Source organism: Lissotriton vulgaris, chromosome 4_1, assembly GCF_964263255.1.
Source record: "Lissotriton vulgaris chromosome 4_1, aLisVul1.2, whole genome shotgun sequence".
Taxonomy (NCBI): Eukaryota; Metazoa; Chordata; class Amphibia; order Caudata; family Salamandridae; genus Lissotriton; species Lissotriton vulgaris.
Window position 1 is genome coordinate 14,577,905 of NC_141691.1, and position 25,090 is coordinate 14,602,994.

Below are 25,090 nucleotides of genomic sequence, written 5' to 3' on the forward strand. Positions count from 1 at the left end.
GTATTACTTTAATAAATAGATCATATGAAAATCATCAATGTCCAAAACGTCCTAGAAAGTAATTTTTGTCATTTTTGAGGAAGAGAGATAACCTACAGTGGTACCGAGTTGTTTTCGTTCATACTAGGGGGGCCAGGTGACATTCCTTCGGGGTGGCTTAGGGGCATTTAAAACAACTTCCCTGATACAGGTAGCATATAAAGTAGAGGCTAAATACCAGGATCTTTATTGATTGCTTTATGCTGTACAAAAATGAAAAACACATACAACAAACCTGGACCATTCATATTTTCAAGGTTTCTGCGTACTATACTTTTTAAACCTTAACTAATTGAGCTGCTTCATTTCACCTGCTTTTTTTAAAAAAAAAAAAAAATCGGAAACAGTGGCCATTTCTTTGAAACTTACCAATCTACGCGTTACAACCACGTTTGCTTTTTCAAAAACCTTTAGTAAAAATGTTGGTGCCCAAATACGGGCCTACAACCCCATGGGCCGGCCACGGAGCAGGCTGGAACTGTAAGGGGGGGGTATTTATTTGTGGAAAACATAACAGAGTCAGTGGTCGTTGATTTCATAGTAAAAAGTGTGACAAGTGCAACAAAATCATATCGATAATTCATTGTGAGCAAGTACCATTAGTGTCGACAATTCCAACCTTCAATAATAAATACAGTAATCAATGATGCATTAGAACTTAATATCAATTCATTGTTCGAACGTGTAATCAGTCTTATCCCATATCAATTCATGTGCTAAAAACTGCATACATATCTCATGATATCAAGGCTGAGCAATCGGGGCACAACAAGGAGTTGAGAGTTTCATTTGTACCGGCGCCATTTTGGGTGAGGCAGGAAGGTCCAAGTATAGTCAAAATGTCTCCACCAACTCGTGGTTTGACCGGGACCTCTTTCGGCAGTCCAAAAGTTTTCGTTGAAGGGTAGCAGAGGGGACTGGCGACATGAAAAATCAGTGAAAGTGGGGTGGGAGGAAACAATCTCTCCTACCGGGTCATACTGGTGTCCAACTGGAACTGATCAAGTTGGTAGTCTTGCAGGATTTTGATCATTTCAAGACTGAGGCCGGCGCCAGCATGAGCGCGCCGACGTCCCTCGGCTACGTCGTGGTTGTTCCGCGGGTGATCATGGCAGTCATTCCCCATCGGGGGTCGGGGGCCTCCGTGGCTCTTATAGAATCTTCAAAGTTGAGGAGAACGTTTCTGGACGCAGGACTAATTTTCTAGCTGAACTGAAAAGCGTTGTTGTACCGCAAAAGTAAAGGAGTCCCCCGTTGGGTGAGCGGAGCATCATTGCCTCGCAATAGTGGACGAGACCTTTTGTCGGGTCAGTGGAGCGCCGCTGCATCGCAAGAGTGGAGGAACCCTTGTCGGGTGAGTGGAGCGTTGGGGGTGCAGCTGAGGGGCCCCCACCTGGGGGGTGGGAGAGGCTCGTTCGTGCCGCCTCTCCCTCCCAGCGCACCCCACGCCGACACCTGGCGTTGATATCCGTGATGTCCGGACCAGTCGATAAGAGGGGGGGGGGTCGGAGGCAGAGGCAAGACATCCCCCCGTGGCCTGCAGGGCGCCGCATCAGGACCGAACAGGGAGCTCATACCAAGCCGGGGCCAGACCAGGAGATACGAGGGGAGGGGGGGGGGTCGGTGGCATGTGCAAGACATCCCCCCTAGTGTTGTTGCAGCCATTATTGAAGAAAGAAGAAGATCCCGTCGGCCTTAACTCACCTCCTGGTGCACCTTACGCGACAACCCTTTTGTTGGGTGAGTGGAGCGTTGGGGGTGCAGCTGAGGTGCCCCCACCTGGGGGGGTGGGAGAGGCTCGTTCACGCCGCCTCTCCCTCCCAGCGCACCCCACGCCGACACCTGGCGTTGATATCCGTGATGTCTGGACCAGGCGATAAGAGGGGGGGTCGGAGGCAGAGGCAAGACATCCCCCCCGTGGCCTGCAGGGCGCCAGAAGAGAAAGGGAGGACCAGCACATTCTGGGCCGACCATCCCACGACTTCTCCGGCTGATGGTGGCTAGTCGGGCCCCGCCCTGCACGTGTCGAGGCCTCGTCTTCCGGATGGGCGTAACTGTGGACCTGATGCACTTCGGGAGTTTCCGGAATGGGGGTAGGTATCTGCTGATTTGTATCTATTTCATGTTACCGTTATTGGGCATGGTGGGCGGTGGGACAGACATGCTTGGAGCAGTGGGGGGGTGGCGGAGGTTAGCTACCTCGTGGCTGCCGTAACGTCAAGCTTGGCTTCTCTCACCACTTCCATGTTTCTTATTTCTAGCGAAGTCAAAAACTCATCAGTGGCCTACTGATTTTGTTCGATTTCTTTCCCTTCTTTTTCAAGTGTGTTTCATTGTAAAGTTTCTGTTTAACAGGATACAGTGATTACTTCGTATTTTACATATGTCTTCTTTATTAGGGGTACTCTCGGGTTGAGCCAGATGATGTACCTCTAATAAATGGTCCGGGTGGAACTAGTTTCTCAATCAGTGGGGAGTAGATGGGCATGACAGATTACAACGGGTGACAAAGGTCCGCATTACCCACCCTTCACTACTTGCAAAGACTAGACAGAATATTTCTATTCCACGTTATTTGCAAACAGAGAATACCTCGAAAGAACTATTCCTTGAACAATAAATGTCCAGCCAATCAATCAATCAGTGGGGAGAAAAACAGGCATGACGGATTACAACGGGGGACAAAAGTCCGCATTACCTATCCTTCACTAAGTTTCAAAGTTTATTTATTATGATAAGGAACTCTTTATGAGGTCCACATAAAACAACATATACATACAAAGCATAAATACTTAAAAAAAAAAAAAAAGAAAAGAAGATATTTTCATCACAATCACATGAGATATCTTAATACAGGTCCAAAAAACATTTAAAAAAGTTGTACAGTTTAAAAACAAACATTTCATTAGGAGGGTTAATCAAGGCTGCCTTAAACGAAGACGCTGATAATATGTTAAGTTGTAAGCAGATTGATCTTAACCATCTACGCCTGCAAGGCATCAGTGTAGGGCAAACGAACATCACGTGATCTAAATCCTGATCATGTAATTGGCAAAGATCACAGCGTGCCGAACAACCAAACCAGCTGGCTTGTATAACTTTTAGCGGAAGCAAATTATGTCTTAATAAGTACAACAGGCGTCTCACGCCATGGGAGATGTTCCAGTACATGTATGGTTGTGCTTTCCGCAGGGTATAAGATTCAATAACAGGCGTACAACCTTTTTTCGCTAGACAAAAGTCTCTATCAAGACAAAACCCCAATTCCCAAGAGGCTGACTTCAAAACTGTTTTTAATTGATGAGAGGACAGTAAAAATAAAGTCTCCTCATCCAATTTCAATTGTAACACAGCCAGTCTAAAGTTTTTTACAATTGATGAGAAGTCATTAAAAGATCCTAATAATTCATTTTTTATAAGGTCTCTTAAGGTATTGGGTTCACCTTTAGATAAAGCTACTACCCAGCGTATGATACTAGCAAGACCTTGAACCCTGCTGCTACGTAAACCCAATTCCTGTCGCAAGGAAGCAGTCGAGTTTGCGGTGCCTACAGACATTAAACTCCGAAGAATTTTTCCTTCCGCAGAGTTTAGAAAACTCCATTTTTTTAGGTCAACTAATTCAATTCCATATAACAGGGAGGCTGGAACTTTCGCTCTAAAAACATCTAAGAGAATAGAAAAATGCCTTCTACCTGTGGCTTTATATAAGGAAACTAAACTCTTTCCCTGAGAAATAGCCTTCCGGGAGTTATTGTCTATGTGTGATTTGTCACTTAGATTGTGAGTGACAATTTTACCTAAAAAGGTATACGATTTCACACATTCTAGTTTTTCCCCCCCCACAACCCATGGAAAGTTAGAACATTTAGGCTTCTTTCTACCAGAAAAACAAATCACCTTGCTTTTTGCCGTATTTATTGATAAGAAATGACTTTCAGCATATTCAAAAAGTGCATGCAACCGATTATTTAGGCCCTTTGGGGTGAGATCCAAAATTAGGATGTCGTCTGCATACATAAGGCATGCAATTGGAACACCCCCCAAAGATGGGGCAATACCGGCGCAGGCAGAAAGAGCGATGGGTAAATCAACAGTATATAATGAAAATAGCAACGGAGCCAAAAGGCAACCTTGCTTCAACCCATTAGATGTTGGGATTAATTTGGATACGCCGCGATCACCTCCAAGTAAAACTCTGCACCAAGTGTCAGAATATAGGGCACGAATTAACTTAATAAGGGAAGCAGGCATACCAAGGATAACTAACTTTCTCCACAGCAAATTTCTATCTACTTTGTCAAAAGCGGTGGAGAAGTCAATAAAGGCGCCGTATACCTGACCACCCCGAACTTTCACATATTTTTCATTAATGACTTGCAATGCGGTCAGGTTATCTAAGGTTCCATGATTTTGTCTGAAACCTGTTTGCTCCAGGGGAAGTATATTATGTTCAGATACCCAATCGTTGATTAAAGAAAGCACACATTTTGCAAACACCTTACCAATGGCGTCAAGCAAGGCAATTTGGCGATAATTTTGTGGTAGATCTCTTGCCCCTTTTTTATACAAAGGGACAATGATGCTTCCTTTCCAGGAGAGGGGGACTATTCCACTTAAAAAACAGAATTTAAACACTGGAAAGAGTATTTTACTCCAAAGTTCACTCTGGTTTTTTAATACTAAAATTGGGATTTTATCAGGACCCATCGCACCAGAGGAACGCATATTCTTAATGGCACATTCAATTTCCTTTTCTGTTGGACAGTCAAGTGAAACAGCAGCATTATCGAATTCAACATTAATACCATGAGAATTATTATTACTGTACAACTTCTCAATATAGTGAACCCACACCTGTTCCTCAATGGCCTATCCTTCACTATCTGCAAAGGGAGACAGAATATTCCTATTCTTCTCTGTTTGTAGACAGGGAATATCTCAAAGAGCAATAATCAATAAAAAATTAACAACTTTAAGGTAAATACTCACAATATGACTACTCAACGAAGTTAAAAAGTAACAGATATAGGTACTTGAGAGGTTTTCGCTGGCAGATAATCTACAATATACACTTGTACATATGAGTCTGATACAGGGCGGATCTCTGTATTACTATGGATAATTAGATATTAGGATGGCATACAAAGATCCCAACCTTCTTACTTTTTCTCCTAAAGGGTTTTTAAATTGGGGACAAATATTAGGCTGTGCTCTAGAGGTTGACGGTGTTGCTCCACTGGTACTCGGGCCTTCTCATGAAGTAGAAGGAGCCGCTCTCAATCTCCTTAACTCTTCCCTTGCAAAGTTGACCGGATTCCTAGTCTGCAACTGCTTCAGCATACTTGCAGTTCCACACAAGTCCTTTTTATTGGGGTCTCCTTTTGAAAGCAGTCTTGCATATGCGGCAAGTAACTTTTCTTTCATTCACCTTTTTTAAGACTTGTGAAAATTAATTTCAAAACATTCAATAAATACGGTGTTACTATGCATTGTGTCAAATGCTTTATTAAAAATATGCAGAAAATGTTCCCTTTATTTGTTGTTAAGGTCTTTACAAGAGAATTTGAAAGGAGAAAGTAGGAGATGAATAACACATGTAGGACGTTATATCTCAAACTGCAAAAATTGATAAAAAGGGTGGACCAAAGTCTGCCTGTACAATGCCAGTGGAAGCGTTTCAGGCACACTGCGAAGATTTAAAAAAATATAAATATTGTCAAGTTTTACTTTGACTTGTGATGTTTGATCTCATTTAGTTACTTCAATCTAATTTTAAACACTAATTTTCTTTTTGTTTTGCAGATTAACTACAATACTTATTTTGGACTCCATATTATATGTTGTTTATTATATTGTTTTGTTACTTATAGTTCTAGTTATTTATTGTAGTGTTATCTTTTAGTTATAGTTCCAGTTATTGTTTTAATGAAAGTTAATTAATAAAGTACATACGTCTGTTTTTTTGTGGGGGTAGCAGTCATCAATAGAAATGATATTTATAATTTGAAGTATAATGCTGAAGCTCACTCATTAGCAACATATTGTGGTGAACTTTTAACCTATGTGCTGACGTAAGTGTTCCATTAACTACTACTATGGTAACATGCAAAATACTGTTTGGGGGTAGAGTATAATATGCAGGAATGCTGTAAAAATAAATGGGCAAGGGCTGTTTTGTTTTCCACTGTTGCAACATAAAGTGATCGATAAAAATCCGATAATCAGGCCTATCAGCGACTAAGACAGCAGGCCGAGTCTCTTTTGCTCAACGGCTCCCTCACGGGACAAAGAAACGCCCTTTTTCATGAAATAGGGATATTTTACTTGCAGGACAGTTGTTAATTTCCCGTGAAAATACATTAGCCTGGAACATTGTTAGTGATAAACTGTAAATGCATCTGGGTCCTTTGCTTAAAAAATAAAATATAAAATATATTTGTGAATTAGAATAAGAATATATGTTACAGCTATAGATATTTGCTATTAAAAAAACATTGAAATTCACTGAAAAAACCATAGGTTTTAGGCCATATATAGTTAGGGATTAGCATTTACAAAACCTTAATTTACTCGCACAAAACCATTGAAATTCGCATATATAGTTAGATGCAATAACTATATTTCGCGCACCCGCAATCCACTGCTGATGATGTCACATATTACACCATTCATGACATGGTCAGTGACGTATTGGAAGTGAGGGAGGAGGCTTAGCAACTTGTGATAAATATTCGGTGAGGGGAAGCCATAGAAGATCACGTTTGACTGCTAAGGAAATAGGAGATACAAAATTAGTGTCGAGTCTATGATTAAAGCATATTGTGTTCCACCAAGCAGTAAAAGAGACATCTTTAGCTTGTTTCCAGTGTGATGTAATATGGTGGAAAGCAATGGCTATACAAAGATCAAGCAATTTTTGTTTATGATGGGAATTTGCAAAAACAGGAGATAGGGAGCCTAAGAAAATGTGTGTAATGGAGAATGAAATTGTAAAATTGAAAATCTTTTGTAATTGGGACCAAACTAGGTGCCAGAAACGTAGAATAGGAGGACATTCGAATAGCATGTGCTTCAGATCAGCCATAGGGGATGGGCAGGACCAACAAGTAGATGGTGTGTCAGGGGAGAAGGAGGATAGAGTTAGTGGAGTGAATAATGTACGATTATAAATGAAAAATAAGGTTTGTGTAGTGTTAGCAGCTCTGGATGTACTATGAATCTTAGACCAAATTTTGTCCCATAAAATGAGAGACCATGTGTGAGATAAATCTTTTTCCCAAGCCAACTCAACTTTAGATTTCGTGCGTTCAGCAGAGGACTGTAGAGATTTATAAATAAATGAAGCAGAGAGAGATTGGTCAATAGCGTTAGAAATCGAAAGATGCGTGGTAGGGACAGAGTCAGAGGCCGGGAGTGAAGAAAGATATTGGGTAAGGGACGGGAGCAATGATAAATATTGTTTACGGGATGAGGATGGTAGTGAGAATTGCGTTTGTAGATCTTGAAAAGGAAGAGGTTGGTGGTCTGATATCAGTTGTGAGACCCATTTTAGACCAAGGGAATGCCAGGTTTTCCAATATAAAGAACGGTTACGGATTTTGAGGAATCTATTATGCCAGATAGGTTGGGTGTGAGTGAAGGAGGCAGATGGGTAAGTGGATATTAAATATGGTCGAAGAAGGGTGCAAGAGTGAGAGATGATAGGGGAACATAGGGATGAAACCTTTGAAGTAAAGGATAAAACTTCTGAAAATTCGTAAGGGTGAAGTAAAGAAGATTCTAATGTGAGCCACAGAGGAGGGATGTGAGGAAGATCAGAAGAGAGCCACCTTATAGCTTGCTTTAAAGAAAATGCGTTGTGATATGATTTAAAGTGGGGGAATTTGACACCGCCGAGGGATTTATCTTTTTTCAAGGAAGAGAGAGCTATTCGAGATTTTTTCCCTTTCCACAAAAATTTTAATAGAAGGGAGTCTATCGATTTGAAATAATTATCTGGGATACGGATGGGAATCATGGAAATAGAATAGAGGACTAAGGGTGCTAGCATCATTTTGATGGAATCCAATCGACCCCACCAAGAAAGAAATAGAGGGTTCCAACGAGTTATTGATGCATTAATTTTGTTGGAGAGAGATTCAAAATTAAATTTAAGAGTGTCTGGGATACGAGGGGCAAACCAGATGCCTAAATATTTAATCTTCGTGGGTTGCCATGAAAAGCCAGAGGAGTCGAAGAGATGTTTATGACATAAGGGATTTAAGGGAAGTATTTCACATTTATCTGTATTGAGACGATAGCCTGAAACGTTGGAAAAGGAAGAAACCTGATGGAGGAAGGAAGGGAGAGTGGTTTGAGGGTTTGAACAATAAAATAAAATGTCATCAGCGTAAACAGATAATTTAGCTTGTTTTTGAGGACCGTAATGAAAACCAGTAATTGTGTCATTGAGTCTAATTTTAGTTAAAAAGGGTTCTAAGGCTATAATAAACAAAAGGGGTGATAAGGGGCATCCTTGACGTACCCCTCTCTGAAGAGGAAAGTAGTCGGAAACCATACCATTTGCAAAGATCGAAGCGTGGGGGCTAGAATAGAGTAAAGATATCAGAGATATGAATTTAGGGGGGAAACCAAACCATCGGAGAGCTTGAAACATAAAGTCCCAACCTATTCTATCGAAAGCTTTTTCAGCATCTAGGGGGATGGCAGCGAGGGGGGCAGAAAGGGAGGGGGCTTTACTCAAAATATTAAAGAAGACACGAGAATTGTCTGATGATAGGCGGCCTTTAACGAATCCGGACTGTTCAGGGCCTATAAGGTCTGGTAGTAAGGGATCTAATCGGAGAGCTATAATTTTGGCGAAGATTTTATAATCAGTGTTTACTAGTGATATGGGACGATAATTTTTACAAAGGGTATGATCTTTGTCGGGTTTGGGGATTAAACAAATCAATGCTTCTTGGAAAGTACCTTGAGAGGAGCCGGAAGTCGCAAAAGATTGGAATAGCAGATGTAATTTTGGGAGAAGAAGGGAGGAAAAGTGATTGTAAAACTCAATGGTAAAACCATCAGGTCCTGGAGCTTTACCTCAACGAAGAATAGAGATTGCATGAGAGATTTCCGAAGGGGTAATATCCAACTCTAATGAATGAAAGTCAAGATGAGAAGATTCTGGAGGGGGGATGTCTTGAAAATATGTAAGAAGGTCATGAGGGTCGGGAGAGGATTCGGGAGTGTAAAGATTTTGGTAAAAGGAAACAAATTGAGTTAATATGTCTTTGTCTTTAAAGAAAGAAACTCCATTTGGGCCTTGTAAGGATTCAATTTTTGTTCGGTCCTTACGTATTTTAAGATAATTAGCCAGGAGTTTGCCCATCTTGTTCTGGCCGCCGTAATAGCGGGAATTGCAATTTAGTAGAGAATTCGAGGCAGCGTTGGTGGTGAATTTATTAAAATCAAATTTGGCAGAAATTAATTCACGAAGAGAAGATTCAGAGTGTGAATTATAATAAGCATACTCCAATTTCATCCAAGAGTTGAGTTGACTTAGAGATTGATTCTTCTGTGAAACAAAATTAATAATAAATCCGCGTGCAGCTGCCTTATACGAGTCCCAAATCATGACAAAGGAAGAGTCTGGGAGGTGATTAATTGCAAAAAATTCAGTAGTAAATTTATTAAATTGTGTGCAAAAGTTAGAGTCAAGGAGTAAAGAATTATTAAATCTCCATCGGCCTGAATGAGGGGAGTAGGGAATGAGGTCAATGTCCACAAAGACGGGAGCGTGGTCCGAAATCAGGATGGAGCCTATGTCCGAATGAATGGCGAGTTGTGCTAATGGTTTGCTGAGGAAAAGGTAATCAATACGTGATTGGGAGTGATGGGTGGGGGAATAGAACGTGTATTCTCGAAGGACTGGGTTACAAAGCCTCCAAATGTCAACTAAAGCATTATTCTGTATAGAGGAGAGAAACTGGGAATGCATTTTGGAAGGAAAAAATTTAACTTTTGAATTCCTATCAATAAAGGGATCAAAAACTTGGTTGCAGTCACCGCCAAGAATAACATATTGGTCATTGAGGGTAACAAGTTTATCCGAAATAGCAGGCCAAAACAATTTATCAACACCAGTAGGAGCATAAATATTAAATATAACTATCGGTATTTTATCTATAAGCAGTTTAACCATGACCCATCGACCGTTATCATCACATTCTTGAGAAACAATGGAAACATTTAATTTTTTATGACAAAGTATAACTGTACCATTTTTCTTACCTACAGCAGGAGAATAGAGAACACGACCCACCCAACATCTCTTAAGTTTAGTGGCCTCCAAGTCTGTAAGGTGGGATTCTTGTAAGAGGGCTACATCTGCCTTAAGTCTAGTTAGATGCGTTAAGACTCGTTGACGTTTAATAGGGTTATTTAACCCTTTAACATTCCAGGTGACTACTCGGAATGTAAATTAGCAAGAGAATGATAGAAAAGAGAAAATGTAGTAGAAAAGAATTTAACAAAAGGCTGAGAGAAGTTGTAAGAATGCAAAACCGAATTTATGATAGAGATAGAGAGAGAGAAAAGTTGAGAGTAAGAGAAGTGAGAGCTAGAGAAAAGAGTAAAGAAAGAAAATAGTGAGAGGAGTGATAGTAAAATAGAAAGCATAGAAGAAATAGGATAAGATAGAAGAAAGAGAGGAGACATACCAACAAATACAATAGAAGAAGAGGGGTGACGACGCCAAAAGAGGACGACAACGACAACTGAAACTCACGCGACCGAACACTCGAGGAACCAGCTTAGGAGCAATTCAGGAGAGCGGATATACACCAGGGTGAGGAACATGAGGAGGGGATCTGTAGGAAGACAAAAATTGAAAAGGGGAGATTAAGGAAACATATGAAGACCATTCACATAAATGTACAGTAATAGATACAATAAATGTGGATTAAGTAAAACAAACTAGGATGGAGAGAACATTGAAATACACTAGGATACAAGAGAGGTAAATACTGCTGTCAAACAGGGAAGACACATGATAAATTAAACTGGTCGTGCAGTGTCCATGTTTTCGGCTTCATGAAAACGAAGAAACTCTTCAAGGGCATGCGGTTCTTCAAAAGTAGTGGTCTTTTCCTTGTAGGTCACCTTGAAGAGACACGGATGAAGTAAACCAAACCTGGCACCAAGGTCCCGAAGTCGTGGTCGTAGGTCAAGAAACTGCTTTCGACGGTCAGCTGTTGGTTTAGCTACATCCTGAGAAAGATATAAACGATGACCTTCCCACATAATTTGTTTTTTCGCTTTGGCTGCAGAAAGTACTTGAAGGGGATCAGTATATTGCAAGAACAACATGATGACTCCGCGGGGTTTGGTGGAAACTTTCGGACCAAGTCTGTGTGCGCGTTGAATGTTGAGGGAGGAAGATGGAGGAAGATCTAGAATTTTCTGTAGGAAGGTTAGGAAAAATTCAGTTGGATTTGACCCTTCTGTGTGCTCCGGAAGATTATAAAGGCGTAGGTTATTTCGACGATTTCTATTTTCCAACTCTTCCGTCTGCCTTCTTAGGAGAGAAACATCCTTTTCCAACGTCGAAATTCGAGCGCAGGAAGCCTGAAGAGATTCCGTAGATTGTTCCACCAAAAGAACCCTCGATTCAAGTGTGGACCATTTGTCATGAAGGAATTGCAAAGTTTTGGTAGTTTCAGCCATAAATAGTTTAAGTGCACGAAGTTCTTCAAGGATAAGATCCATGGAAGCTGAGTGTGACGAGGAACCTGGAGAGGGAGGGTCTTTCTTCAGACGTTTAGAAGAACCAGGTTGCAGGAGCTTATTAGAGAGATTAGTTTTAGGAATTGCTCCCTGTGTAGCCTCTGGTTTGTGAGGAGCTTGTTCATCCATGGTATGTGTAGTAGAATCAGAGTCTGATGACTGACGAGAAACGACTTTGGGAGCCGTAAGCTTGAGGTTGCGCAATTTCCCCATATAAGGCAAGGAAAAAGTACAGCAACGCTGCTACAGATACACTGAAAAGTAAATGCTGTGGAGAAATTCTCTTTTGTATGAAAAACTTCTTCAAAAGAAGTAAAATATAGGAGAATGTGCCAAAAGGATGTAAGTCGCGATGAAGAGGCGTCAACCACGTTGAGAGGTCATGTATTCGAGAAGGTAAGTTAGTGAAAAACAACGTGGAGCCTCGAAACACAGAAGATGAAAAATTGCAGCTTTATGAGCATGTTGTAAGAGCAAGTGGCTGAGAAAGGCGAAAGGTTCATAGAACAGCACTTCTGGTAAGGTTCACATGAGGGAAAACCGCTGTTGAGAGGTTTGCGGTAAAAGAAAGAAAATGGCGGTCGCCAGAATAGCGAACCGCGTCACTTGGAAAAAGAGCACATTCCGGTGGAATTGAGAGACAGGGAATATAGCGTCCTGCTCACCTCACATTCCGATTGTCGATTATCTGCAGTGGACCGGAGAAACCTCGGTGTATGTTAAGATAATCGCCGGTGCTCGAGCTTCGTCAGTGGAGCTTCGCCGTCAAGCCGCCATCTTGTGCGGCGCTCAAGCCACGCTCCCCCAGAAAAGAAAGTTATGACACAGTGAATAAACTGGAGGCCTCATTTCTGAAAAGTGACGCATCGCTACGTGAAAACAGCAATGCGTCACTTTTGTGGACGCACTCCTTATGACATTCCAGATATGTCATATTTAATATATGACTAATCAATTCGCAAGGAGTTACAGATATGTCAGTATTTCTGACGTATCTGTAAACACAAAAGTAACGCATTGCTGGAGTGCGTCACAAAAGTGACGCAACTCCAGTAATGTGTCCTTTCACATGGAAAAAGCACCATGTGAAAGGTTTGCTGTGAAGCAGGTGCAAGATTTTGACGCAACAGCATCCTAAAAGTGACGCACTGCGTCATTATTACCAAGCTTTTTGCAGGGGAACACCCCCTCTGCATGCATTATACCTGACGCTATTTTTAAAAAGTGACGCATCTAGGTACATGGGTCACTTTTTAAAACTCTGCGCCACATTATATCTGCATCAGGTATAATGTATGCAGAGGGGGCAATCCCTCGCAAAAAGCTTGGTAATAACGACGTACTGAAATCTATGAGATTTCTCTGCGTCACTTTTAGGATGCTGTTGCGTCAAAATCTTGCGCCTGCCTCGCGTCACTTTCATGTTTACAGATATGTCAGAAATACTGACGTATCTGCAACTCCTTGCAACATGATTCGTCATACATTAAATATGACACATCTGGAATGTCATAAGGAGTGCGCAAAGAAAAGTGACGCATCACACCAGCAGTGTAATAAAATGTGCCTCGTTGCACTATATTTAAAGGACGCAACAGCATCCTAAAAGTGACGCAGTGAAATCTCAAACATTTCACTGCGTCGCTATTACAAAGCTTTTTGCGGGGGAACACCCCCTCTGCATGCATTATACCTAACGCAGATATAATGTGGCGCTTGATTTTAAAAAGTGACCCATCTACCTAGATACGTCACTTTTTAAATATAACGCAACGAGGCACATTTTTTTACACCACTGGTGCGATGCGTCACTTTTCTGTGCGCACTCCTTATGACATTCCAAGTAACGCATTGCTGGAGTGCGTCACAAAAGTGACGCAACTCCAGTAATGTGTCCTTTCACATGGAAAAAGCACCATGTGAAAGGTCTTGCGTCAGTCTAACACCTGCTGTAAAGCAGGTGCAAGATTTTGACGCAACAGCATCCTAAAAGTGACGCAGTGAAATCTCAAAGATTTCACTGCGTCGCTATTACAAAGCTTTTTGCGGGAGAACACCCCCTCTGCATGCATTATACCTGACGCTATTTTTAAAAAGTGACGCATCTAGGTACATGGGTCACTTTTTAAAACTCTGCGCCACATTATATCTGCGTCAGGTATAATGTATGCAGAGGGGGCATTCCCCCGCAAAAAGCTTGGTAATAACGACGTACTGAAATCTATGAGATTTCTCTGCGTCACTTTTAGGATGCTGTTGCGTCAAAATCTTGCGCCTGCCTCGCGTCACTTTTATGTTTACAGATATGTCAGAAATACTGATGTATCTGTAACTCCTTGCAACATGATTCGTCATACATTAAATATGACACATCTGGAATGTCATAAGGAGTGCGCACAGAAAAGTGACGCATCGCACCAGCAGTGTAAAAAAATGTGCCTCGTTGCACTATATTTAAAAAGTGACGCATCTAGATAGATGCGTCACTTTTTAAATATTGCGTAACAATGCGCATTTTTTTACACCGCTGGTGCGTCACAAAAATTGACGCACAGGAGGCGCAAAACTGGCAGCGCAAGGCCTTCATAAATATGGTCCTGGATTTTCCCCGTGCTTCGCCGGTGCGCGTACCATGCGCTTCCCCCGCGCAAAACGAAAAAAAAAATAAAAAATGTAATGCCCCGCAGGACCCTATTTTAGCCCCTACATCAAACCTAGGGGGTGAGAGGGGGTCTACTCTTCCCCCTTATGGTCATTTGCCCCTTTTTTTTTCAAACCCCTTGTGTCTCGATTTTACCGAGACACAAGATGGCGGCCGCTCCAGACTGTTTAGAATGTTTACAGACACCCAAGAGCCAATCAGCTTCCTGCGCGCAAGTCGCGTGTCGCGCCTGGAGCGCACTCCGGTGCGCGCACCGGAGAGCGCCTATAGATATATATATTTTTTTGAACCTAAATTACTCAAAATCCACTGCAGCACATATCTTGAGACATAGCAAAGGCACATCGGGCTACCAGTCCCTTCAATTTTGCCAAGTTTGCTGGAAATCCATTCAGCCGTTCGGGCTAAAAGTGAAATCGACCGCCCTATGGAAATTTACATGGGGAAAACGCGTTTTGGGACCCCCCTTTTATCTCGGCCCCCGCTTGACGTATCCCCCCCAAACTTTCAAGGAAGGACCGGAGCTCGACGAGGCCATTTTCAGGAAATTTTCAGGCAGATTCGTCAACCGGTGCCAAAGTTATTCCAAATAGAATTTTGAGATTTAACATTGAAAAAAATCCTAACTATAACTACCTACTGGCGATCGCCAGTAGATAATATATATATATATATATATATATATATATATATATATATATATATATATATATATATATATATATATATATATATATATATATTACCTACTGGCGGTTGCCAGTAGGTATATATAGTTAGGATTTTTTCTCTATGGGATTTTTGAAAATTCTATGTCTGATAACTTTGGCGTTTGTGGACGGAATTGGCTGAAATTTTCAGGAAAAAGGAACATTTTGTTTCTGAGCAGCCCCTGACAATTTGGGGGGGTTTTATCAAGGCGGGGCCGAGAAAAAAGGGGGGTCCCAAAACGCGTTTTTCCCATGTTAATTTCCATAGGGCGGTTGGCCTCACTTTTAGCTCGAACGGCTGAATGGATTTGCACGAAACTTGGCAAAATTGTAGGGACTGTTAGCCCGATGTGCCTTTGCTAGGTCTCAATATATGTGCTCCAGTGGATTTTGAGTAATTTAGGTTCAAAAAAAGATATATATCTGGGCGGAGCCTAACCACACATCTGATCTGATTGGCTGTCAGCACTTCATCCAAGAAGTGTTGGCAGCCATCTTGGGACCAATATACATGATAGCACCTCATTAAAAAGCATTGTAGTTAATAGAGGGTTTTAGGACTTTAGTTACATTATAAATCATTTGTTGATGGTACCATACTCGTTTTAGGAATTGTGGTGGGTTCTAAGGTTATTTTACCATGTGAAAAAACCTTCTGCTGTGATATCATGAATATTGTTTGAAAGAAAACTAATATCTCATGATTTTCCCACAGTGGTTTGGAAGGGGATCTATAAGCTAAACTGAAAGCATATTTTCTGTAAATTCACATTATCTTTCTCAGTCATGTGAAAATGAGGTCTGACATTCTCAGTAAAACATGTACATCCAACAAGGACAGAGACTGTCAGTTGATTCCTTTGTGTTCTACTGCAGCCTCCTAGAGTGTTCTAAAGAACAACTAGAGCGCTAACAGTCCTACTTATTACAAAGGTATGGCACACCTGAAGCCATCTTGATTGGAATAAAGTGGTAACTCTTAAAACATTTAATTTAAAAAGAAACAACATGAGGGGGTATATTTTGCCATAGAAAGTATGATTAGTGCTGCAGAATGAAAAATGAGGGCACATTTTGAGTGACTTCTCAAATCCTTTTCTATTTCATTAAAACATTCTGACATGCAGTCTCCCAAAATGGCCACCAGAGACAAAAGTGCCCAAATGTAGCCCAAATATCACCCAGATGTAGCCCAAGTATAGCCCAATGACAGAATGTCCCAGAGTGTTCTAAAGAACAACTAGAGCGCTAACAGTCCTACTTATTACAAAGGTATGGCACACCTGAAGCCATCTTGATTAGAATAAAGTGGTAACTCTTAAAACATTTAATTTAAAAAGAAACAACATGAGGGGGTATATTTTGCCATAGAAAGTATGATTAGTGCTGCAGAATGAAAAATGAGGGCACATTTTGAGTGACTTCTCAAATCCTTTTCTATTTCATTAAAACATTCTGACATGCAGTCTCCCAAAATGGCCACCAGAGACAAAAGAGCCCAAATGTAGCCCAAATATCACCCAGATGTAGCCCAAGTATAGCCCAATGACAGAATGTCCCAGAGTGTTCTAAAGAACAACTAGAGCGCTAACAGTCCTACTTATTACAAAGGTATAGCACACCTGGAGCCATCGTGATGGGAATAAAGTGGTAACTCTTAAAACATTTAATTTAAAAAGGAACAAAATGAGGGGGTATATTATGCAATAGAAGGTATTATTAGTGCTGCAGAAAGAAAAATTAGGGCACATTTTGAGTGACTTTTCAAATCCTCTTCTATTTCATTAAAAAATTCTGACATGCAGTCTCCCAAAATGGCCACCAGAGACAAAAGAGCCCAAATGTAGCCCAAATATCACCCAGATGTAGCCCAAGTATAGCCCAATGACAGAATGTCCCAGAGTGTTCTAAAGAACAACTAGAGCGCTAACAGTCCTACTTATTACAAAGGTATGGCACACCTGAAGCCATCATGATTGCAATAAAGTGGTAACTCTTAAAACATTTAATTTAAAAAGGAACAAAATGAGGGGGTATATTTTGCCATATGAATTATGATTAGTGCTGCAGAAAGAAAAATTAGGGCACATTTTGAGTGACTTCTCAAACCCTCTTCAATTTCATTAAAAAATTCTGACATACAGTCTCCCAAGATGGCCACCAGAGACAAAAGAGCCTAAATGTAGCCCAAATATCACCCAGATGTACCCCACGTATAGCCCAATGACAGAATGTCCGAGAGTGTTCTAAAGAACAACTAGAGCGCTAAGAGTCTTACTTATGACAAAAGTATGGCACACCAGAAGCCATCTTGATTGGAATGAAGTGGTAAGTCTGAAAACACTCAATTTAAAAAGGAACAACATGAGGGGGTTAATTTTGCCATAGAAAGTATGATTAGTGCTTCAGAAAGAAAAATTAGGGATCATTTTGAGTGACTTCTCAAATCCTCTTCTATTCATTAAAAAAATTCTGACATGCAGACTGAAACATGCACTTTGAATACCAGCAGCAGACGCCCCTGGTGAGCAGTAGCTTTACTACAGTGATCTAATGTGCAACTAGAGTGCTAACATTCAGAATGTATGGCAATGTGTGACACATCTGAATGCCTTCTTGATGGAACCAAAGTAAACAAGCATTGAAAATGCAATAGATCTCGCCCTCGTTTAAGTTAAAGCCATTCTGTTTGTAATGAGGTGGCTTTTTAGCTTTGCTTTTATTAGTGTTTTTTCAACTTTCATGTAAAAACCATGCATCTGTATGCATATAAGTATATGTATGCATGCATTTATGTTTGTATTTATATAGATATACAGATGATATATGTTTATATATGTATGTATATATATATATATTCACTGAAAAAACCATAGGCTATAGACCATATATAGTTAGGAATTAGCATTTACAAAACCTTGAAAATTCACTGAAAAAACCATAGGTTGTAGACCATATATAGTTAGGAATTAGCATTTACAAAACCTTGAAAATTCACTGAAAAAACGATAGGTTATAGACCATATATAGTTAGGAATTCGCATTTACAAAACCTTATTTTACTCACACAAAACCATTGAAATTCCATATCTAGTTAGTTGCACTAACTATATATCGCGCACCCGCAATCCACTGCTGATGATGTCACATATTACATCATTTATGACATGGTCAGTGACATCACTGATGACATCACTGATGACATCTCAAATGACATCACTGATGACATCTCAAATGACATCACTGATGACATCACTGATGACATCTCATTTGACATTACTGATCACATCACTGATGATATCATTCATGTGATAATACGATGAACCTCTTCAGACTCTAATATAACCTTAGATACAATCAGTGTAAACAGACACTCACAGACTGTCACTCATCGATGGAGTTACTCACACACCTAGTCAGTCATGCAAAGAATCAATCACACCTCCATTTCCTCAACTATACAGTTATACAAACTTTACTTATTCAAACATATACTAACACATATTTACTCTCTTATACAATCCCTGATACAAGTTCACAATGATCCATACAGCCACTCACACATTCACTGGCTCTTATGCACAGTTATTTATATATGTCAACTCTCACATGTACTGTGTTTTACATATGTACTTACTTTGACATGTAGCACTGAGATATCCATTCACTCACCAATACACACATGCACACAGTCAACCGCCCATACAGCTGCCACCTTACCTGCTTCACTTGATCATGAAGTTTCATGAAAACACCTATGCCCAAATCCGCTGGGGTCCTAATGGTCAAAAGACCCGAAGAATAGATGTGAATAGAGGTGTGCGGCAAGGGTGTGTTCTTGCCCCAACACTCTTTTCGCTCTATGTTAATGGGGTGGTGGACCACTTGTCAAGGATACCAGCAGATACCCCTCGCCTGGCAGGTCGTTCTATTCCCACCCTGCTTTTTGCGGACGACACTTTGCTCTTGTCAAAATCGCCAATGGGCCTACAACAGCTTCTTTCGGGATTTGACGATTTTTGTAGACAAAGAGGACTCTGTATAAATACAGACAAAACAAAGTACCTCATCTTGAACCCTCCGCAAAAACTTGGCCCTCCGCCAACATTGGGCTCTGTGGCATTGGACAGGACTAAGACCTTCGATTATCTGGGTATCAGGCTGGTGGATACCATGAAATGGGACTAGCATCTGACTAAAATGCTGTTAAATCTAAAAAGAGTAACTGGGACCCTGCTGAAAGAGCAGAGAGCAGCCTCAACCAAACCCATTGCCGCAGTTTTGGACATCTACTCGGCTAGAGGAATAAGTGGAATAAGTGCCGCTTTGTACGGGGCGGAACTGTGGGGAATGTCGAACTTGAAAGACCTTACTCGAGCTGAGAATACCTTCTTGAGAAGCCTGATGTCCCTCGGCCCTTCTGTCCCCATCTTACCTCTGCAATTGGACATGGGCTGTCGGGCGATTGAAGATCTAGCAAAGTTACGCCCTTTGCTTCTGTGGGCCCGCATCTGGAGAGTCCCCGAACTCTCAAGTTATGCGGACGGTCTGCGGGAGATATTAAGATCGACAGGGTGGGCGAAAATAAAGTGGCTAACGGACATCAAAGCATTACTCACCAACTTGGGGCTGGAAGATGCATGGTACCAACAGACAGCCCCGCCCAAATCAACGATAAAACAGCTTTATTGGAACTGGGTGACAAATAGAAGGAATTCTTCCACCTCGATTTGCAAGTCGACCAGAAACTTCATGGAGTCCAAAGATACCCCCTTTAGAGAACTGTATTTGGACATTATCTCAGCTCCTTGGGAAAGGTCCCTGTATTTTAAATTTAGAACTGGTCTTCTCCCTGTAATGGAATTTACTAGTCATTGGAAAATTCCATACCAGACGGCTCCGTGGTGTCCCTTCTGCCCACAGCGCCAAGAATCTGTCCCCCACTTTTTATTTGAGTGTCCTGCATATAAAGTCCCACGGTCAAAATGGCTAAAACCCATGTGTCGCACACTGGGTACTAGGCATTGTAACGTGGCCCTAAGGATTCTTCTTTCAGACACTCGTACCTTTTACGCATGTGCCACCTCGAAGTACCTTGGGTGGGCATGGCGAATTCGGTCAAAAAGACTCAGACAAATTGTTTAATTACGTTTTTTATTGGTCTGTTTAAAATCCATGCTTATTTTAGGAAATTTATAAACTTATTTATAGTAAAAATTTGCGGTTTTTATCTTTAAATGCATTGAAATTAATTTTAAATTGTATGTACGCTTTTTAAGATATTGTTATATGTCGAAATAAAGCCTTTTTTGACTGACTGACTGGCTGTTTCCACATGCACTTTTGAAACCATACATCTAGTGAATCAACTGCTCACAATTCTATGCACAGAGTCATACACCTCCCAGCCACCCACACACACACTCAGTCTCCCATACAAATACTTGGGCAACCAATCAATAACCCATATAGTTACTCATATAGCTACTTATCAACACATGCAACAGTTTACAGAACAACAGACATAATGATGCACAAATTAAGACAGTTTAGTCACTAACCCATGCACTCAGTCAGACACATTTAAACACTCACTCATACAGTCAGTCATGCACCTACTAAATCCTTCATCCAGACACTTATACATCCACTCATTCTTCAATATGTAAGACATATTTTAACTTTACAGAAACATACAGTCACTGGATGTTGTCATCAGTGATGTCATCAGTGATGTCATTTGAGATGTCATCAGTGATGTCATCAGTGATGTCACTGACCATGTCATGAATGATGTAATATGTGACATCATCAGCAGTGGATTGCGGGTGCGCGATATATAGTTAGTGCAACTAACTATATATGGAATATATATATATATATATATATATATATATATATATATATATATATATATATATATATATATATATATATATATATATATATATATATATATATATAAATATATATATAAATATATATATATATATAAAATATATATATATATATATATATATATATATATATATATATATATATATATATATATATATATATATATATGTATATATATGTATATATATTTATATATATATATTATATAATTATATGATTGATTGATTGATCAATTATTCTTGCCTGTCAATTGGAAAGTGATGATACTTAGGAGTGATCCTCAAAATGGCAGCAAGAATAGGTGGCAGAAAAGAAGAACATTCAGCCTGAGAAGTTCATGCCAAGCAAGCAGATGAAGTCTGAAATGATTCTGAAGCCAACAAATGCAATTCTGCCATCAGTTTGACATGTGGTGGAATGTCATGGGAATGGGATGCTGTAGGTTCCAAACTAGGAGAAATCTTAAAACATCCCTTAAATCAATGACACTGATCTTTTGTCTGAATATCCGTTACTTCCTCCTTCACTGAATGCTATGTTGGTGCAGATGACAACTCGATCACAAAAAAGAACGCCAATAGATGGAAAGTATTTGGTAAGAAGTCTAGGGGGTTATGTATGGTATATTGGGGTCTTTTAGTGGTTACCTGCACCTGTGAGGGTCATGTTTAGCTTTTTGGTGCAATAAAAGCATTGTAATATGCTGTATAAGGCTGCATAATACAGCATGTGCTTTGAAAAATAAAAATGTGTTAGGCTTGAATGACTATTTGTGTTGGAACACCCACTTGCATATATTGAATCTGACTTGCGCAAGGACAAGAGAAGCAATCAAAAACACACATTGCTACACAAAGTAAATAGGACTTAAGCCTTTGACTTGCATCTTCTTGCACAACACAAGAATGACGCAAAGGCTTAGTAAATCTTGGGCTTGCTGTCTAGTGATTTTGTATTCTTTATCAGACCTGACGGTGATAAACTTTGATATCAGCATTATATATGACACATACTCAGCAGAAGATCTATGATGCAGTAAGGCCGCTCATTTGATTTCAATAATTTCCAAGTTCAGGTTTTCCTAATGTTTTGTCATTTTTAAAAGGAATTTGTGGTGCGCTCTTGAATGCACCTACCCTGGTGAACTTTGCGTTCATGAGGATGAGCTACTGCTTCTAATCTAGTAGAGATGACAACATAATGCTGTGCAAAAGCTATTACCTTTTGTAAGTTCTGGGTGCAGACATTGTCTGCACTCATGTTCCTTCTTGAATATATCATTTCTTACAGTAGTAAGTTTGCCATGACAAAAAAAATAAAAAATAACGACGGCAACAAGATGGATCTCAAGGGAAAACATTTCCAAGGGGGAAATGATTTTTAAGGTCCTGAGGTTTGGTTAACCCAGAGCTCAGCAGCAAAGCTCTCACCTTCATGCTACAAGAGTCACACAACCTAGAGAACATTGGATAAAAACATGGCGTTACAAGCCATGATTCTTACTATGGAAGGAGTGAGTGTGAGCACACCTGGAACTCAACACAAACATAAACCTGGCTCACATTGGTTAAGAGTTTAACGGTCTTTTTTTCAATCTTACCTATATTGTTCAGGCAAATTAATCTCAACAGTAACTCTTAAACCAAAAACTGTCCCCTGTGTGTGTAATAGGAAACCATTAGCTACAGAAAGATAGCGCTAATAGCATAGACTTCTAGGGCCTCATTTATGAGGCTGTGCGTCACTTTTACGCCTCCGGTGCGTCACTTTTTGTGACGCTCCAGTGGCGTAAAAAATGTGCCTTGTTGCGCCATATTTACAAAGTGACGCGGCTAGGTAGATGCGTCACTTTGTAAACCCCTGCGCCACATTATACCTGCGGCAGGTATATTGTATGCAAGGGGGGCGTATTGACGCAAGGAAGGGTCGTAGAAGTGATGCAGTAAAATGTATGTCACTTTTGCGCTTACAGAAACGTCAGAAATACTGACGTATCTGTAACTCCTTGCGACATGATGCGTCATACATTAAATATGATGCATAAGGAATGTTGCAGGGAGTGCGCACTGAGAAGTGACGCATCGCTGCTTTCACGCAGCGATGCGTCATTTCTCATAAATGAGGCCCCTAGTTCATAAACCATATGTAGTTCCAAAGACGTGCTATACAAAGAAGACAGTATAGGCTTTTGGGGCAGCCATCTTCAAACGTCATACAACAACCACAATGGTAGGCTCCACGATTTAGAAAAGGTGCTGGTCAATAATTTAAATATATTAATAATGTCTCATTATTGTCTGTCTTCTTATAACTTTCCTTACAGTGAAACATGGATTGCCAAGCAGAACATTTTACAAAGAAAAGTTAAAGAAGTCCTCCTGTGTGACGTCATGAGCAGTAACCCCTTGGCTCCCGTCGTCAAGCCCCAGGCAGACTGTCTGCTCCTTGTGCATTCCTTGGAGTACTTTGTCCCCGACAAGAAAACCTTCTGCGAAGCTCTAAACAATGTCTCCTCCCTCTTAAAACCCGGAGGCCATCTACTAATGATCTTGGTCCTGGAAGCCACCTTCTACATGCTGGGCAACTGCAAGTTCCCTTTTTTCTCCATCAATGAGAGCTCTCTTAGGAATATTCTCGCCGAGGCTGGCTATGTCGTGGAGAACTACCATGTTTTGAAGCGGCATCAAGAATGTTTATATGATGCATCAGATTTTAGCGGTTTCATCGTTTTAAAGGCACGGAAAGAAAGAGAAATTGAGCCTTCTTGTTCTTGAAGATAAGAGACAGCGATGGAGAAGGCACCTGGAACCAGCATCCAAATGCTTATCTTTCTACCATTTCTATGATTTTTAAATATTTGTTTTTTAAAACAATATTAAAATGCCGGAAGAAAACAAAAATGTTCACTTATGCTGCACTTGCAATGTTGTAAAGCAATAAAGAATAGAAATGTTATTGAGGTTTCAGGGCATACATCCGGGTGATGGCCAGACATTGCTCCTTCTTGTCCCATCCGCTTTCATCCCTAGACATCTCACGACTCTGCTTTTAAGCACAAAATAAAAGATAATTTTTCGCCTGGGCCGGATGGTTCATTGGCCACATAGGTGTCACTTCCTTTGACAGGTGTGCATGCTATGTTTCCAGGTAAGCGTGTCAGTACAGGGATACTACCTGTACAAAGAGCAGTAGAAGAAGTTATAAATATTTTCCTGGTCCCTGAAATTCCTACACATTCGCCTACTAATATTAAATAGATCAATGTACGATCGTATCTCTGAAAAAATCAATGTATTTAAGTCTCGGCTCTCTGGCCCAGGCTGCCTGTCTTTCCTCACTCTGAAGCAGGAGACGGAAGCCAGGCATTACATCAACGTTTTGAACTGTGACACACTAGGCAGGGCTTACTGTTCTAAAGCCCTTCATTACCATTGTAGTCTATGGCAGTATCCACTATAGCCCAGGGACGCTTTCAGCATCATGGTTTGTGGCGCTGAAGTCTCCGTCCCTGCATGAGAGCAGCTGTCTATCATTCAAAGGAAGGCATCCCACCATTTTCCATTCATGGATGCAAGCATGTGTGTGTTTTGGTGCCTTGTTCTTTGTAATTGTAAGTGCTATACTGCAATCATCTGTTATATATCTTGTGCTAAGACCCTTCGCAGCGCTAACCTCCCTGACTGAGACACCCCGGGCCTGGGTTGCAGGTCCGGGCCCGTTAGACGTGGAGCAGCTGTATTTTTTGTCCTGTGAAATTGATCCATAAGAACAGCAGGCCAGGGTTCTAGTTCACTTTTGAAGTTTATCCAAATATCTGAGTCAAGAGCAAGGCGAGAGAGAACTGCTGTATGACATTACAACTGGGACCATCTTCATGCGTGAACAACATTAATGCCAAAATAATATTTGATTTACGATCAATAAGTGTTAACAATGTTAAGGCAATGTATGTCAGCCATTTAGTTCCTCTCTTAAATCAAGTTTTACTTAATTTTACCTTCTTCAG

General features: G+C 40.6%; 1 protein-coding gene across 1 annotated transcript in view; it reads left to right on the forward strand.

Moving 5' to 3' along the window:
* Nucleotides 1–24,152, forward strand: part of LOC147718223 (nicotinamide N-methyltransferase-like) — a 98,637-nt gene extending 74,485 nt beyond the window's left edge. Inside the window, exon 3 of the mRNA XM_086966646.1 lies at nucleotides 23,408–24,152. Coding sequence (XP_086822772.1) covers nucleotides 23,408–23,858 — 451 coding nt within the window. The 3' untranslated portion in view covers nucleotides 23,859–24,152. The remainder of the gene's footprint in view (nucleotides 1–23,407) is intronic.
* Nucleotides 24,153–25,090: the final 938 nt, after the last annotated feature.